The following is a 17,926-nucleotide window of genomic DNA, read 5'->3' as shown; positions in this document are numbered from 1 at the left end:
AACGTCCCCATTTCGATTTTAGCTCAGCTCAAACTCATTAGTGGCCTTTAGATAGCTGCTCCCTCTTTGCTTTAACCCCACCACACCTTCCTTTGCCCTATGGGCATAAAAATACTGATCTACCTGTTGTAAGAATTGTAGCAGTATAATATATATGGAATGCCATTTTTATATTAGAGATCTAAGAATTTGTTTTAATTCACCATGGATTCATCATTTTGGATTTACGATGAGATGAAGGAAGGTGATATTATTAACAGGCTAATGAATAAATAAAAATTCTTAAGAGTTTTGGTCACTCCAAGCCCACTATATTTATTATTGTGTTTACTACATTTTTTTAGTGGACAGCACAGGTAGTCAGGATAAAATGCAGGTAGTAAAGTGTGTTGGAGATGCAGACTGGGGCAAAGGCTTGGCAGAAAAGGGTTTGAAGAAGAGGCTGGGAAGCCACATCCCATGGGGGTTCCAAGAAGGATTTCAAAGCTTGTGTGTGTGTGTTAAGTGCTGTCAAGTCACTTCCGACTCATGGCGACCCTATGAATCAATGTCCCCCAAAGTGTCCTATCCTTGCTCAGATCTTGCAAATTGAGGGCCGTGGCTTCCTTTTTAGAGTCAATCCATCTCTTGTTGGGTCTTCCTCTTTTCCTGCTGCCTTTAACTTTTCCTAGCATGGTTGTCTTTTCCAGTGACTCTTGTCTTCTCATAATGTGTCCAAAGTACGACAGCCTCAGTTTAGTCATTTTAGCTTCTAGGGTCAGTCCAAAGCTTAGGACACAGCAAAAAAGAATGGGCAGAGTCATTCGAAAGGCCAGGAGACTTGGAGCCTGCTTGTAACGTTTACCCATCCATTTCAGATTATCCGGAAGGTGGTGCGGAGGCTGGACACCGACAGTATGGGCGATGGGCGGCAACACGAAGAGGTGATTATCAAGGGATCCTTACAGAAGCATGTAGAGCTGGAAGCTGAGACTGATGGCTTCCTGAAATGTGCCACTGGGCAGTGGGAGAGTGCACGCAGCAAGGTATCCAAGCCCAGTGGGCAGTGGTTCGGCCCCAGGGCTCTGGCTGCCTCCTCTCTGTCTTCTGCTTCCCGCTCCACCCACAATCTCCCTCCTCCCCTTTCCCCCAGTTCAGACTTCTTACTACTGCGCTGTCACTGGCCTTCTGACTTCCTTCTCCTTGTGTCTCTCTGTCTGTCTGTCCGTCCGCGCTCCCCGTGGGTTTGTCTGTGTCCCGCTTTGCTGTTTCTTGCTGCTGTTCCCCAGGAGGAGGCTCAAGGGAGTGTCCCGAGATCGGAGCTGCTCGGGGGCAGGATGGGGGCTCACATAGTGAAACGAGCCAGCCTGAAAAGGGGGAAGCAGTGACACCCCTCCCCCCCTCGAGTGGCCTCTTTGGAGGTAAACACCCCTTTGTTCTTACTAGTGGCTGGGAAGGGAGGGGTGGGGGTAAGTGGTGGTGACACCTGTGAGCTTCCCCTCCTAGACTCAGCCTTGGATTGCAATCTGCTGCCCCCTCCCAACCGGAAGGCCTACCCAGCCTTCTTGGTCCTATCTCGTTACCATTGGTTGTGGGACTGAAATGTTTGGGATGCAGCTACAGATATACCTTGTAGTCAGCTAATTGGTTAGATGAATTAAGAAGGTGACCCCATTCATTGGATGTTACATTTTAAAAACAAGGATTTGGGGGGAAATGATAAGTGGAAAGCACCATTCTTCCTTCTCTCCTCTTCCAAGATGATACCTGTTGTAACTTGAGCGTGTTGCCTTAAACAACAGAAGCGTACTTTTTTTATTTAGAACTATTATTTTTGTTTGTATCCAGATTTATGCAGATGGCATCAGTTAATTGACTGAAATCCACACAGCCTTAGCTGTAATACCACAAGGCCAAGGAAAGATCATTCTGTACCCGCTGCATCGCTATTATGTGTCAGCCTCTTGAGAGCTCTGGTTACAAGTCCCTAAAGACAGTGTCCAAATGTTTGGTAGATGACTTTTGATCTGCATGAAGATTGGAGAAGTTCTTCACTCTTACCCTCCCCCCCCCCCGTTTATTTTTCGAGTGTGCAAGAACATTCTACCCCGTTTCTCCTACATGAATTACATTTATGTCTGGATCTTCTGACTGGCATGCTCAGAGCAATGGTTCATGTAGAGATGCAATATCCAGCCTCAGTGGGGCACAGATAAAGTGGGAGTGATTGATGGATCTAGTCGTGCAGCAGTATCGAGGCAATCTCAGAGCAGGAGCAGAAATTCCTCTGTTAGTCTTTGGGATCACAAGGGATTTTGATTTACTATTTAATTTCTTATGCCAAACCCTTTGGGAATTACTGCCCGGGGGCGGCGGCGGGGGGTGGGAGGAGGAGAATGCAGCATGCAGAGGATTGGAGGGTCATGTGCACTGCAGTGCTGTTTCCTGATCTTGCTCCTGCCATGTGAACTACATATTAGTCCAGATTACCTGGGGCAGGTTGCTATCTCTCCCTCTCCTGCCTTCAAGAGGGGGAGTCCTGGCCTGTTCAAAAATGGGGAAATTTAGGAGGGGGGAGAGTAAGAGGGCAACTGATACATCTGCCGTTACTCCTAAAAACAGATATTAACCAGCCTCTGAACATGGTGGTTCCATCTAACCTGCAAGACCAATAGGCCTATCCTTCATAAATATGCCTAACCCCTTCTTAGCCAGTAGGCATCTCCATATCTCCAGGGGTGCCTGTGAACATCTGAAGCTGCCTTAACACTGGTGTCATACCCATTGGTCAGCTTAGCCCAGTATTGTCTACTCTGACTGGCAGTAACTCTACAGGGTCTCAGGTGACAAAGATCTTCCCCATCTCCTGCTATCTGATGTCCTTTAACTGGAGATGCCAGGGATAGAACCTATGACCGGGCTCGTGTAAAGTGGGTGATAAGCCACTGACCCATGACTTTCCCTTCCTTCTCAAGCCCAGAGCGAGAGGTAGGACAGGGGCCCAGAGATGGTTGAGGGGAGGAGGAGGCTTGTGGGTTTCTCTTCCCCCAAGGAGACAAAATGGTCTCCTGTTAAGGGCCTGCGTTTAGGCATTGCTCAGAAAGAAGAAGAGTTAATTTTTATACCATGCTTTTTCTCTGCCTTTAAGGAGTCTCAAAGCAGCTTACAGTCACCTTCCCTTCCCCTCCCCACAACAGGCACCTTGTGAGGTAGGTGGGGCCGAGAGAGCTCTAAGAGCTGTGACTAGCCCAAGGTCACCCAGCTGGCTTCATGTGGAGGACTGGGGAAACAAACCCGGTTCTCCAGAGTAGAGTCCGCTACTCTTAACCACCACTCTTGACCACTACACCACACTGGCTCTCCTTTGCATCTATAAAGTTGCAATTCACATATATGAAGAATCAGTCTTCACTGGTCAGTCCCAGGGATAATATGGCTTTGCAGAAGAGGAACAGAGTGAGCCAACCCTCTTGACTACAAAAGAGTTGTGCCTCCCCTACTGATTGGCTCTGAAAGCCACAAAAAGACTTTTCTTTCTCCGGGCAACTGGTTTGACCACAGCGTGACACAGGATGCTGGACTATATGGGCCATTAGTCTGGTCTTGTGTTCTTTCCCAGGCTGTCGAAGTTCGGCTAAGGCAGGCTTCCTGGGTCTTTAATCACAGCAACATTTGACAGTGCACCTTTCCCTCACTATGATGGGAGAAGCGGCTGCCGCTGCTGCCAAATTTCTCCCTTCTGAATAGAATGATTGAAGGACCTGAACATTAGGTTGAAATCTGGTGGTCCTCAAAAGCTTCCTGTGCCCTTGAATTAGTTGCCTTGGTGGGGTTTGGGGTCCAGTACTGTTGGTTACGCAGCCACTGCTGAGCTTCTGTCTGCTGTGCAGATCTCAAAGGGGGAAGAGGGGCTTGGCTCCTGAGCCTTTAGTGGCCTGCACGGAGGGCTGGATCTTAGCTGGAGCAATCCATGCATGGCTTGCAGAGCTGCTGTGGGAGAAGAGAAGCAGGGCAGTGGTACTTCTCTCTTCCTGCAGCTATTAAAGGGGCTTCCTTTCTGGATCCAAAATGAGAAGTAGGAGCCTCATGGCACAAAGTGGTAAGCTGCAGTACTGCAGTCCAAGCTCTGCTCACGACCTGAGTTCAATCCTGACGGAAGTCAGTTTCAGGTAGCCGGCTCAAGGTTGACTCAGCCTTCCATCCTTCCGAGGTCGGTAAAATGAGTACCCAGCTTGCTGGGGGTAAAGAGAAGATGTCTGGGGAAGGCACTGGCAAACCACCCCGTAAACAAAGTTTGCCTAGAAAACGTCGGGGTGTGACGTCACCCCATGGGTCAGCAATGACCCGATGCTTGCACAGGGGACCTTTACCTTTACCTTTTACCTTGCTTGCTCTGTTTGGGAGCTGGCAGTGGCTTCCCTGCACTCATTTGATATTGTGTATGTGTGTTTGTCAGTCTGTGTTGCTGTCTTAGTTGCTTCCTTCCCTACCGGAGGCCCAAGTCTGAATGTTTGAAAGAGGGCTTCCCTTGGAGAGGCCCAAATATGCTGTTCCTTGCCTGTCTAGTGCATCGGCACTGGGAAGCGGGGTGAATGGGGAGAAGGGCCTCGTTTTGCATTGCGAGATCTTTCAGTGCTGTTGCCATCCTTTACCCCACATATCTACGGATGTGTTGGCTTGTCCCACATAGCTGTGGCATGCTCTGTGTTATTGCACTTACTTGGACTTTCCATTACCTCCTTTATCTCATCCTTCCTCCCAAGAGCTCAAAACGTCGTGCACAGAGCTTATCTGGTATTATCCTCTCTACTGCCTTGTGAGGTAGAATAGGCTGTGAGAACAGCAGTTGGCTTCATGGCTGAATAGGGATTTGACCCAGGCCCAAAAAGCATCCAGCTGTCTTCGACCAGGGCCGGACCCTTTTTGGCCCTGGCCCCAGCCTGGTGGAATGCTATGCCCAGTGAGGGTCAAGCCCTGCGGGACCTGAAGCAATTCCGCAGGACCTGTAAAACTGAGCTGTTCCACCAGGCATACAGTTGAGGACAGTGACGGTTTCCACCAGGCTGGCCTCCCATAGTATTGTTATTGCTGCTGTGTCTGAAGGCGCCAGGCTGTGTCACTCTGGCTCAGGCTTTGATGACATCGGTCCCTACAAGACCCGTCTGTTTTGGATTTGGCCCCTCAAATACCATTGTTAACACCTGACCCAGTATTGAAACCTCAACTCCCAAACACCAGCTTAGCTAAGAAGAGGGGTCTTGAAGTGGAAGTATTGGCCACTTCCTCCCTTGGAAACAAGGCCGAAAAAGAGAAGGCAGGAACCTGCCCCAAGAAGCAACCTTCCCATCTTTCACTATAATCTTTATTTCCTGCTTCAATGCTGCTACTTTTGGTTTTCTGGAACTGCCATATCTGTGACTGTAGTACCAACCACAGCATTAAGCAATTTCAACTTGGAGCCCTCTCCACAACCATCTTCAACATGACATAGCCTTCTAATTCCAAGGACACCTGCTATGGGGTCAAATCCTATTCCTCTGTGTTTCAAAAGTCCTCCTCTAAAACCTGATCCAACTCACAGTGTTCTAAAACACGAGTTGCCTCCAAATGCAGTCCTTGATTCCCTTCACTGTATCTCTCAATTTGATCTTCACCTTCATCAGCATCTTGAGGCCTGGCAATATATCATCCAAGAAAACAGGTCCTTGTTAAACCTGTTGTGTAATTCTAAGAGAGAACGGAGTGATCCACCCCCCACTAGACAAGAGCTCTTGCACTCTGCTTCTCAAAAAGTAACCAGGTCAGCATGGATCCTTGACAAGGTCTCCAAACCCATGTTTTTCTCATAAGGTAAATGTACGGGCTGAGGGGAGATCACCTGTGAAGGAGAATTGGGAGGTAGGAGATGGTGCTATGCTGTCACCTTATCCATTGTTTCCCTCCTGCAAAAGCATCCGTGGCTGCTGTTCTTTGTTTCTTGAATGGAACGTAAATCCAGTTCGGGGGGGGGGGAGAGACATTTTTGAGGGACAACTGACAGTTGGTCCTCTCCTGCAAATCCCCACACTTGCAAAATCTCAGCAAACGTTGTTTTGAGTGACATGCCTTTGCCAGGTTAACATGTAGTTGTGCCCTGAGTGCAGAGGGCCGGAGTCTGCAGTGTTTGTGGTGGTTAATAATTTGCTTGACCTAACTGATGCCATTTTAAAACTACAAAAACAAAAAGTCTATAAGCCTGCAAGTCAGTAACTTTATAAGTAATCTGAATAGAACACCTGGTTGTTCAAGGCCTCCACTCTTCGTCCATTCTCGGTTTGTACTTCATCACACAGCTGGATGTATGGGAAGCATCTCTGTAAAGTGTGGTCATTCCAAAGGGAAGCTTGAATGTCACTTTCTGCCGTTGTATGCTGTAGTGGCAGATGTATACTCCCAGCTGAAGTGGCAGATATGTGGAACGAATAACACTACCCCAGAAATTTCGCTCGCTTTTGTCACAACGTCTTTGGCGTCCCTAGAAATCTCTGTTGTGGGGCACAAAGATGGATTTTCCAGTTTATTGTGTAGCTAAATTTGGGGGCAACCTAAGAAGGTGCAAAACACATTTCTAAAAAATGTGGTTGGTCATACTGAATTTTTGTTGTGCCCTTGAAATTCCTCCAAAATTTTGCCTAAACCTTCCAGTTTGCCCTGAATTTCGCTTTTGGGGCATTTATGCGGGGCCAATTTTGATGCTCCCTCAAAGCTCTTTTTAAAAATGCAACCTTTAAAATACTTACTCGCAGTCCTGATGCAAAAGGAGACATTTCATCCCCCCGACTTGCCTGCTCCTTTGTTCCTTCCATTAGCCAACCACCGTTTGCATAGCTAAAGTGTGGCTGTCATTTTGCATTCTTCCTTGAGGGGATTTTTCGGTGTGGGGACGGAGCAAACACAAAAGGTCGCATTAAAGGGGCTCTTAAGAAATGCGAAGTAGGTATGCGCCGGCTTTGCAGTCACTTCCTGAATGATGGTTCAGCGTGCAGAACTCAAAAAAATATGCGGGGCACTTCAGCCTGGAACGCGCTGCTGATTACCAAGCATAAATGGCCATGGTGAAACTGGGAAGAAGAATACTGGGAATAGTAATTCCCTCCTTACAGAACTCCAGTTCCCACAGTTTCCCTGGGGAGAGCAAATGATTATGACATTAGCTTGGGTGTGTGGCATAGATGTGCCCCCAGCCCCTGACGCAAGCAAAGTGCAGCAGTGCAGATTTTTTGGTGGCTCTAACTCAGTCTTCTTCTCTCTCTTTCCCCCAGGGCTTCACCTCAACACCGACCCACTGACTTCCACCCCCCTCGTGCCCTCCACATGGCCAGGCGAGTGGAGCTGCTAGCTCACCAGCCCAGAGCTGGCTGCCCATGATTCTTTAGGTTAATGGCATGATTTCCGTATGAGACATAACTTTAACTGTCCTATTCGCATGACCGACTGACTGCAGACGCATGAGCTACAGTTCTTCCTCCTGACTCAAAGCCTGGATCAGGAAACCTAGGAAGGGGGAAATGCAATTGCAGGGGGTGGGGTCCTCTCCAAAGCCCCCTCTTGACGTGACGCCTCGGCCTCCTGGGGAAGGAGTACGCTGGACGGAGCTCATCGGCCATCCCACCCACCCCTGCTCAGCCCTCCCGCCGGCTCTGTGCTCAGTTACGCTACGTCCGTCTGTGGTGCCCAAGCGTTTCCAGAGAAGAGCATCTAGCGAAGGTCTTCAGGCCCAGGAGGCAGGAAGCAACCGAGGGCCACCCAGGACCCCCTCCACCCTGTTCTCACCTGGTTCCGATGGAAAGTGTGACCTGGACAGTTGCTCAACCTTGTGTATATGACATGAACAGATACCTACTATGCAAACACAATTAGGGACATTCGGCAGGATTGCATTGGCTCAGCTCCCCAGTAACCTCTGCAAGCCACCAGCAGCTTGTGGAACAGAGGTGGGAAGGGCTAGGAGTTATTGGAAGCCGTCTCCTATGCTCATCTCTCACTCTCTCTCACACACAAACACACACAGGGGGGTGGTTGGGGGGTGGAAAAGAAGATGGGGAGAGAAGGGCTAGCGCATTAGCCCCCGCCAACCCCTACGTGTGTGCCAGGCACACTTGCATTCGATCCCCTCGGGATGCTTCTCGCAATTTGGCCCCGGGCTGGAAGAGTGTAGCTGCCTGCTTGTGCCGACGCCTGGCTCCACCCAGCACAATCTGTCGCTCAGGAGAGGTGCGGAGTTCCGTTGCTACCTTACCTGTGCTTCTGCACCAGGAAGGGACCCGAAAAGGGTCCCCCACACTCAGCACAGACATGGCATCTGCCAGTTTTTCTTGGACCACTCCTAGCTGGAGAATAACTGAATCCCCCCTGCCCCAACTTCCATAATAAGTAGTGGCCAACAGGGTGTGTGGTGCCGCTCTCTGATTTTTTTTTCTCCCACCAGAGAATGTGCCACCACAGCCGGGACTCACTGCCCCATCCCCATCTCTAGGTGCTTGGGGAATCCTGCCTTCCCTAGTCCCCCGTCTCTTTTCCAGCCAACTCTGAACCCTGGGACTGCTGCCTCAAGCAATATCTGGACCCTTTCCGGCGGTGGCTGTCCCAGGCATGTTCAAGAGATGGCGTTTGCTCCAGGGAAGCTGGGGCGGGGGAGGCATATTGACTGGTTGCCGCGTGCCCACCTTCGGCAACCATCCTTGGACCTAGGAGAGATGTGAAGTGGCCCCTGTTTACTGAGAGATGCACAACTTTTCCAGCTCTTCTCTCTGGGAACGTGCCAAGGCGGCGGCGTCTAGAAGGGAAGGGCCCACCCACTGTTAATATTCCACATACAGATGCTGCCGGCAGCCCCAGGAGGTAGGGCAGCGGGGGCATCTGCGAGGTATTCGGGGCTTGACAAGTGTGTATGCCCCCCGGGTGGAGAAGAAAGGGAGGGGGGTGCCGGCGAGAGCCGGAGAAAGAGCCATTCAGATGGCATCGGGCATCTCCCCAGAGAGAAGAGCTGCCCCAAGAGGACATGCGGGGGGTACAGAGCATCCAACCCCTTGTCCCCCCCACCCCCATGACACATGCCCTGTGCAACCTCCCCCCTGCCCCACCCCTCCAAATTGCTGACACAGCATTGCCATAGAATATTAGCGTGGGCTCCCCACCCCATGCTTTGGCCTCCTGTAGTGCGTAGGAAACTGAGCTGTGAACTGCGCCCACTCGCCTGCCTGCCGGGTGCTGCTTTGCCCGCTGATCGCTAGTAGGAGCTGTAGGGGAGGGTGATGCCTAGAGAATGCTGCCGTCTGCACTCTAGATGCTTTTTAGAAGTTTTGAAATTACTTTTAGTTCCTTTTTTATTGTTATGAAAAGATGAGCCTTTTGGCTCCTCCTTATTCTTCCCGCCCTCCCCCTTCATCCCTCACCCCGATGTATAGACCATCCTCCTTTGTCCACCAGCTACCAGAGTCCAACTTAATAAATAAATCAACACCAACCAATATAGGCTCTGCTGCTGCTTCTTCTTGACTGGCTTCCCGACGTTACTTGTCTAATCATGGGGTCCAAGCTAAATTTGGATAGCATCAAGGGGCAGTTACTGGGGTCACAAACGAGGCATCAGATCAAAGCATGAGTCTGGGGGAAAAAATAGGGGAGTTCAGTGATTTGTCTCCTTCATTCGATAGGCTTGACAAGAGAGGGGAGGAAACGAAGTGAACACGGGTTCCAGCCCTTGAACACTACACAGTTATTGCCTGGGAGAACCCTGGTTTCAGTTGATCAACATGAAAAACTATCAGCTCCGCTGTTGCTGAGATATTATGGAATATTTATGAACATTCCAGCTACTCAGGAATTTTAAAAGCTGCCAGCAAACAAGGCCTAGAGACGATTTTAGTTGTATGCTGCTGTTAGCGTGGAGGTGTTAAGAAGATGCACCGCCCAAAGTTGATTGATTCCTAAGATGTGTGTGAACTGTGTGTGTGTGTGTGTGTGTGTGTGTGTGTGTGTGGTTGAGCAAGAGAATCACATTTTAAAAACAGTAGTTTCCAGTGGTTAAAAAGTAGAAAACTAGCATATCATGAAGAAAGTATCCGGCATAGCCTCTCTGTGGTGGGTTACTTTTGTATACACCAGGAATTATTTTATTGGGGACATTCCAAAATGCAATCTACCTCCTGCAGCCTGCAGTTCTAGGAGAGCTGTCTTTTTGATATTTTTTGTCTTGGCATGGTTGATCCAGTTGACTCAGGATACTCCAGCATTGGGGGGAATCTCCCTAAAAATGCATTTCTGTGGAGGTGGATGTTCCATTCTCAAGTCAGTAGTGCATGATAAAACTTACAGAATGAATCGCTGTAGGATATTCTGATAGCTGTCATATTCTGATAGCTGTCACAACTGCTGTTGCTGGTTTTGTGTAGAAATTCACAAATCCGATCTGCGCTGCTGAGCAGGTAAGGGAGGAAGCTGAGCTGGTGAGAGGGGCCACAAACGTTGCATTCTCTCTGTGACCTTGGGCGATTTCAAGGTGCACAGCAGACCCAGGAACAGCTCTACTAGTAGGAACTTGCTGTTAAGGAGACCGTCTACCCATGTACTTCTGCAGTGTATCACAACCTCCAAGCTACTTTGCATTTTTTTTAAAAAGGAGGGTAGGGACATGAAACTCCCATGGGATCTACTTTCAAAGGTACAAGAGATAAAACTGACAAGTCTCAGAACTATTTCCTGAGTATATCATAAATCTACCTCTCACTCTCCACGGAAATAAGCCACTCCTTCCATTCGTGTCACCCCTCAAACCCTGGCTTGTCTGCCCATCCAGCTCACATGCGCAGGAGAACAAGGTGGTAGAGCTGTGGGGTGGTAGGAAGGTGTTCAGGCCGCAGGTGGAGAATTTCAGCTTAGAATGTTGTTTTGCACTAAAAAACAAACCTCTCACTGCAAATAGAAAACCAGCTCAGCAGGCAGAAAAATTCGACCCCCTCTTTCTTGTATGCTGTGCTGGTTTTCTTTCTACCACCTGAAATCCTGCCACTTCATTCCCTTGCATGTGTGAAAAAGACCTCTGTGTGTGCGTTTCTGTCTTGTTCTCTCGGTCGTACACAGTTATAAATGTCTTCACAGCCGACCCAGAGCTGCCCAAGTGTTTGCTAAGTATGACGGCCGGTCGAACAGAAACCCGCTGTCCACAGAATTAATACGGGGCACAACCCAGCAGCAAATCCTGCTCAAGTCCCACTGGAATTAACAGGACTGCACAACTCCCATTCAGTCCTAGTGGGCTGTGCTCTCCCTGGGCTGGATCTGCCCGTCTCTCACACTGCTGCTTTTCCTGACTGTCACGCATGGCACCCGCCGTTCTCTCCCAAAGTCCTTCTGTCGCACTCCCCTGTTATTGTGTCCATCCACTGCAAAGCTGCATCGCCAGCTGTGCCTATTGCTCTCGCTGCCACGCATCTATACATGCAATGCATGCACATCCCTCCCACTCTAATCCATCACACACCCAAGACGCAGGCAGGCTCTGCCTCTTCCCCCCACCCCTTGCTCCAGCAGCTTATCCAAGCGTTAAGGTTCTGGTGTTGACCGTCGATCTTTCAAAGGGTAATTTGTTTAGGAACAGCCAATCGAGGTCCTGCCCTTGCCCGGTCCAATGAGAGCTGGGGGACCCAGCACATCAGCCAACCGAAGCCCGGTATTCTAATAAGCCCCATCTTTTATCAGAAGAAAGGTAGCTTCTCTTGAAGTTAAACTTGGTGGCCGGTCAGTCTTGGTTTCAGAGTCTCTGGGCTCATGGGGGCCCGCAAGCCAGACACCCGATGGGCTTGAGCTGCAGCTGCCTTGGCGAGCGGCACGGCTCGGGGGTACCAGCTACCTGGGCACCGGCAAAGGTGCTGTCAGGCAAGACTGGCCAGAGGACCCCCTCGGGTCTCGCAGGGATGGCACTGTTTCCGTGCAGTGCACCCCTGGAAGTCTAGAGGCTGTGTGGTTGGACGCCCATTCTCACCGTCTCCCAGCAAGCTGCAAAACCATGGACTCCAACCTGCAGGGAACCTTCCTACTCAACAACCCTTCTCTGCCCCCTTTCCCAGAGGTGAAAGCCCCCATGTGCCAGTACGCTGTGCAAAACTCCTTCTACAAGCTCAGCCCGCCGGGACTCAGCGCCCAGCTGGCGGCCGGCACCCCGCACGGCATCAGCGATATCCTAAGCAGACCCGTGGCTCCACCAAACAGCACCCTCCTCTCTGGGTACTCCCACATTGGCGGATTCAATGGACTGGGCACCCAGAGTATCTACTACGGGTCCCAAGTGGGGAACTTCTCCAAAGCAGGGAATGAATACTCAGCCCGGGGCAGGAGCTACTGGGCAGACACAGGACAGGACTGGCACGGAGGTCGGCCATGTGGCAACCGTAAGTAACCAACCAGGCATGGGGGGCATTGTTAGGGGACAAGCTGGCTGCCCACTAACTCCATTTATTTATTTATTTTGCAGGGGAAACCCTTGCTTTTGGTAATAAAGGGCAATCATAGAAGCATAATCCAAGCCATGGTTTGGTCCTGGAACCTGTTTTCAGTGCTGGTTTAGCCTTAGAATACATAAAGAAATTATGTTTTTTATTGCACCACTCATGTACATGGTGCTTTCCCGGGTACTACAATTGGGTCTCTGCCCCAATGAGCTTACAATGTGAATTGCAACTGTGTGTGTGTGTGTGTGGGAGGGGGAGGGGGTGGAAACAGTGTGAGTGAAGGGAAAAAGACAGGAAAACAGAACAAATAGACGAAGGTAGGATTTGCCTCAGCTGAGGATAAGGATTAGAGGGTGTCACATTCAGGATTTCACAGATGCCGTGGGTTTGCTGAGAAGGGGTTTGAAGAGAGGGAAGAGGTGGAAGCATCAGTGTTAATGTGGTCATATTTCTATCCTGCCATCAGTGGCCCCAGTGACAGAACAGGTCACTGCTCTGAGGAGCTGGCAGCCTAAGAGTGCCAACCTAAACTGAGTTACACCCTTCTAAACCTACTCTGTTTTTAGATGGGTGTAATTCCATTTACGATGGCACCATCATTTTTAGCAGGGAGGGAGATGACAAAAAAGCAGCAGGGAAGAGCAACCAGAGATGCTGAGGGCAAAAGCCACGTGCCCTTGAGCATGTGCAGAGCTGCTGCCACAGTGGGTGGCTGGCACATTTCTGGGATTGAGGCAAGTTCCCCGCTGAAGGGCTTGGTTCTCAAATGCTCTGCAGCTGTGGCACGCCTCTGCTTTCTTTTGTATTATTTTTTTTAGAAATTGACCACTACCTCCCAAAAAGTTAGTTTGACTTCCAGCACAATGCAGGGAAAATCTACCTGATTGCCCAGAGGAGGCAAGTGAATTCTCAGCCCTTCCTCTGTGCTCCTTCCCCCAAGTGATGGGAGTGGTTGCTGGAGTCAAGCAAACTTTGCTGTCAGCTGCCCACACAAATGCTCCTTGGAATGACTGCCGGCGCCAGGTAGCCGAGGGCTGCTGATATGGGGCCCAATAAAAGAACTGTGCAAGAGGCGACAGCCACCCAGGGTGAGACAGGCGCAGGGGAGAGGGCCCCGGGTGACACCACCCCCACGGATTGAAGGGAGGGGGCATGCTCCACCCTCCCTCCCCAAATTCTCTTCCCCATTTCAGCCCATAGAATCACAGAGTTGGAAGCGACCACCAGGGTCATCTAGTCCAACCCCCTGCACAATGCAGGAAATTCACAACCACCTCCCCCCACACCCCCAGTGACCCCTACTCCATGCCTGGAAGATGGCCAAGATGCCCTCCCTCTCATCATCCGCTTAAGGGCATAGAATCAGCATTGCTGACAGATGGCCATCTAGCCTCTTCTTAAAAACCTCACCACCTCCTGGGGAAGCCTGTTCCACTGAGGAATCACTCTAACAGTTAGAAAATTCTTCCTAATGTCTAGACGGAAACTATTTTGATTTTATTTCAACCCATTGGTCCTGGTCCGACCTTCTGGGGCAACAGAAAACAACTCGGCACCCTCCTCTATGTGACAGCCCTTCAAGTACTTGAAGATGGTTATCATATCCCCTCTCAGTCTTCTCCTCTTCAGGCTGTCAGAACCCCACTGCCAAGGCTGAATTGGTATGGGCCCGGAGTTCCATCCTCTGGACGTCACCAGGTTGGGAAACACACTGCTGGGCAGAGGAATGCCCTTTCACACAGCCAGGGCGTGCAAAAGCACAGGGTCGCCCCCATTCTTCCCCTGGCCCTGCTCATGTGCCTCTCCCAACAGCCTGACATACTGAAATGTTAGTAAGTGGGATTGCCACTGAGGAGGACAGTGACAGGGAGTCTATGGCCAGAGGACAGTCAGTGACAGGGCAGCTCCATTGGTTTGACCAGGTCCATGTATAAGGGAAGGGGTTGTGGGTGTGATTTTGGAATGAAAGGGGGCGTGTTGGTAAGCAGAGCAGAAATCCCCGTGGCTTTCCTTTCGGTGGTTAGGCACCCATACTGGAGGGCAAGTGCCTGGGGCAATCGGGGGGGGGGGGGGATAAGGAAGGCTTCAGCTCCCCACACTCAAGGCTTATGCAGCTGCCTGACGCGGAGTCAGACTGTTGGCCCATCTCGCTTTAACTGGCAGCAGCTCTCCTTATCACCGGTGGTGCTGTTTTGACTGGGAATGTCAAGGATTGAACCCGAGACCATCTGCATGCAAAGTATGCGCTCTGCCTCCGGCCCCACAGCTCCTTGAAAAGGCACTGAGTAACCTCATTTTCAGAGGTGAGATCTGAACTGCAGAGCTCTTGGATCATAGCTCAGTCTCTTCGCCACAACATCTTAAGAGCTAATAATGATGTTGACATTCTGGAACTGAAAAGTCAGAATTGTGCCCTCAGTACTTTACTTGTCTATGAGGCATGGGAATGCCGGAGGGCTCTGCTGCCATCATGTCTACTATGGCTGTTTGAGTTTTGGTGGGGGATGTGTCAGCTTCAGTGGGTTGAAGCAGGGTGATGGGAGTGGGGTTATGGCAGCCAGCGCACTCCACCTCTCACGCCCACAGTTGTGTCTTTTCTTCCCCCGTGTGCTTATGTATCCAGATCGTGCACCGGTGCTCTCAACGGTCACAGAAATTAAGCAGGTTTCCTCCAAAAGCTTTGCTTGCAAAATTTCAGGTATGAAAAAAAAACAAAAAAAAAAACAAAGAGCCAGGGGAAAGTGGCAGGCAAGTCTCAGTGTGGAGAAAGATATGGCGTGTGGGTTCATCCCTCTCATGAGGGGTGCCCATTGTACTCATGTGAGTGGCCTCAGAGGCTGCTTTTCTGTGGCTTCATCTCACAGTACTGATGTAATGCTGAAAGGCCCAGCTCCCATTAGGCGTGGGCAATTTGGTGGCCCTTCCCATCCCATTATGTCGACACAGAGCAGAGGTGATAATTCGGTGGGAAGGACTTGTCCTGTCGGACCTGCTATACGGTGCCAGGCCTTTAAATGTTCTATAACAGTGTGGTGGATTGAAACCATAGAAAGCAACCCCCATGTCGCTGCTGTAAAGAATAAAGGGCCCTTGGGGAACTAATAGTTGTAGGTGTCCTGGCTTGGATCAGGAGGTCTCTAAGAGCAGCCCCTCACTTCATATGGATATCATACTTGGTGTGTGTTTCCCATAGTCAACGAATAAACATGAACGACAGTCATGTTGTTTGGGAAGCAGGGCTTCCCGGCATGCATTCATAGATTTTAAGGATGTACTCCTGTCGTCCACACTTTGTGTATTTTCTGCAGCAAACCCCTGGCGTTAGACCTCTGTAATCTCTGCAAATGTAATTGCCGGAAGCTACTTGAAGCCTCACAAATGACAGATGTGATGGTAAATCTGTTTCTTGACTGGGCCACATCAGATTGCAAAAGTCAAGTGACCACCCAATTAAATATTATTTCATATAGATATCAACTCTCTGCACACAGGAAACTAGCAGGGGTGGACTGACCCTTTAACTTACTGGGAAAGTTCCTGGCAGGCAGCTGCTCTGGAGGGCCACTGGTTATTTGTGAGAACAAGGCCCAAGAAACCGATTTGAGCTTGTGCACTTTCTTAAAAGCATCTTTGCTGCTGTGGGGAAGAAAGAATCCGATGCTGGAGTGGGCAGTGAGTGTGGGAAGGTGGTGGTGGGGACTGCCCTGTCTGTTGGGAGGTCTGTGGAGAACAATTCAGCCTTTGGGTCACTGCTAAGAAATAGGTCGCTCTCCGCCTGCCGGGTGCCAGTCAGTGACCATGCTGCCCCTCTCCCTCCACACAGCCACAGGGCACATGGGGGATGGCCTCCACAAGAAGAAGCACACGCGGCCAACCTTCACAGGCCACCAGATCTTTGCACTGGAGAAAACCTTTGAGCAGACCAAATACTTGGCTGGGCCTGAGCGGGCACGACTGGCATATTCCCTTGGCATGAGTGAATCCCAGGTGAAGGTGAGTCTCCAGTACCTAGGCACAATACCCTAGCTGATCCCCTAGCCTTTGAGTTGTGCATGGGGAAGTCAGGGCATCAGGAGCTGTACTCAGTGCTGATGGTCAGGGGCCTACCTGAAGATCTGTGGGTTGGGAACAGGAGGCCCTTGGCCGAAATCTGCCTCTAAGAGGTGCTACAACCTTGAGGCAAAAGAGTCATTGGAAGAAGGGGCAATTGAACTTAATGGCAAGCCACGTTTTTGAGGGGGGGTGATAGGATGCCAACCTACCACCCCTCAGCCCCATGTTGAAGTGACCCTCCAGGAAGACTAGTTGCAGACTCAGACTAAAGAGAACTTGTAAGCATCTGTGCAATCTTGTTAACATGGACGGTGAGGGATCTGCCAGAGACACCTGCTAGCAGGCCACAAATCCTGCACTGTCTAGCATGGGAGCACTCCATGGGTGATCAGCCTGGGGCAATTGACTGTTTGTCCCACACCTGGACAGAAGCAGCAAGCCCCAAATGCCTGCCTATGGCATCAACAGAAGCTCAGTTCTGCCTGCTTCTCCAGTGCGACACTGCTGCCTGCTCACCCGTTCAGGGGGATGCAGCTAGATGAGCAGATGGGAGATCTGAGTTAGACTCTCCTGAGATTTTTTTTTTTAAAGTGAATAGCTGCAGGGGCAATTGGCTTGTGGTCCTGGGCCATTCTTAACTCTTTCCCCTATTACCTTAGTATTCCAATTTTAACTACCCCAACTCACCCTTAGAACTGCTATTTGCCTGAAAGTGGGGGGGGGGGGAACCTTACCAGGTACCAATCCTGCCAGGAAGAAAAGTTAGCATCTCGAACCACTTTGCACAGGGCATTGCTGACCACCCACATCCCATCACCTCCTTCCCAGGTGTGGTTCCAGAACCGACGCACCAAATGGAGGAAGAAGAGCGCCCTGGAGCCATCGTCGTCCTCTCCCCGGACAGGGGCTGGACCAGGCGAGCGCTCCATCTCTGATGAGGATGACGAGTACAACAAGCCCCTGGACCCTGACTCGGACGATGAGAAGATCCGCCTCCTCTTGCGCAAACATCGGGCGGCCTTCTCTGTCATTGGCCTCGGTTCTCACAGTGGCTGAGGGGAGCCCTTTGCTGGTAGGGGAGACACCTGTAGCCCAAACTGGGTGGAGGCTGGATCGGCAAGCTGGACTTGAGGGGTTCATGATGAGGGTGGGGAGGGGGAGGCCTCAGGTAGCCTGGGCCCCTTGGGAGGCCCGTCCTGAAAGGAGGAGGAGCTCAGAAGAGGTGTCAACTCCCAATTAAGGTTGTCAACTCCCAATTGGACTGCATGCAGGTCACAGGATGAAGACAGAGGGAATGTTTTAACAGGGTGCACCACAGATCCTTTGGGCATAGTGTGATTCTGGCCGCACAACTTGCCTTACACAAATACTCCAGCAAGTCTGCGGTCAGTCCCTCCTCTCCTCAT

The 17,926-nt window shown here is 50.6% G+C and overlaps 2 protein-coding genes across 6 annotated transcripts in view; both read left to right on the top strand.

Moving 5' to 3' along the window:
• ANK1 (ankyrin 1) overlaps positions 1–7,541 on the top strand; it is a 188,879-nt gene extending 181,338 nt beyond the window's left edge. For 4 of the 5 annotated variants that reach the window (XM_056860790.1, XM_056860793.1, XM_056860792.1 and 1 more), the window contains 3 exons: positions 858–923; positions 1,269–1,400; positions 7,281–7,541. In XM_056860790.1, coding sequence (XP_056716768.1) covers positions 858–923; positions 1,269–1,367 — 165 coding nt within the window. In that variant the 3' untranslated portion in view covers positions 1,368–1,400; positions 7,281–7,541. The remainder of the gene's footprint in view (positions 1–857; positions 924–1,268; positions 1,401–7,280) is intronic. The other variant, XM_056860791.1, reaches the window with a different exon arrangement.
• Positions 7,542–11,922: 4,381 nt separating this feature from the next.
• NKX6-3 (NK6 homeobox 3) lies at positions 11,923–17,576 on the top strand. Its single transcript, XM_056860077.1, has 3 exons — positions 11,923–12,407; positions 16,291–16,460; positions 17,349–17,576. The coding sequence occupies exons 1-3, from the start codon at positions 12,026–12,028 to the stop codon at positions 17,574–17,576; spliced, it is 780 nt and encodes a 259-aa protein (XP_056716055.1). The 5' UTR covers positions 11,923–12,025.
• The last annotated feature ends 350 nt before the right edge of the window (positions 17,577–17,926 follow it).

The sequence above is a fragment of the Euleptes europaea genome, chromosome 14 (genome assembly GCF_029931775.1).
Source record: "Euleptes europaea isolate rEulEur1 chromosome 14, rEulEur1.hap1, whole genome shotgun sequence".
Lineage (NCBI taxonomy): Eukaryota > Metazoa > Chordata > Lepidosauria > Squamata > Sphaerodactylidae > Euleptes > Euleptes europaea.
This window is presented reverse-complemented; position numbering and strand designations above follow the sequence as displayed.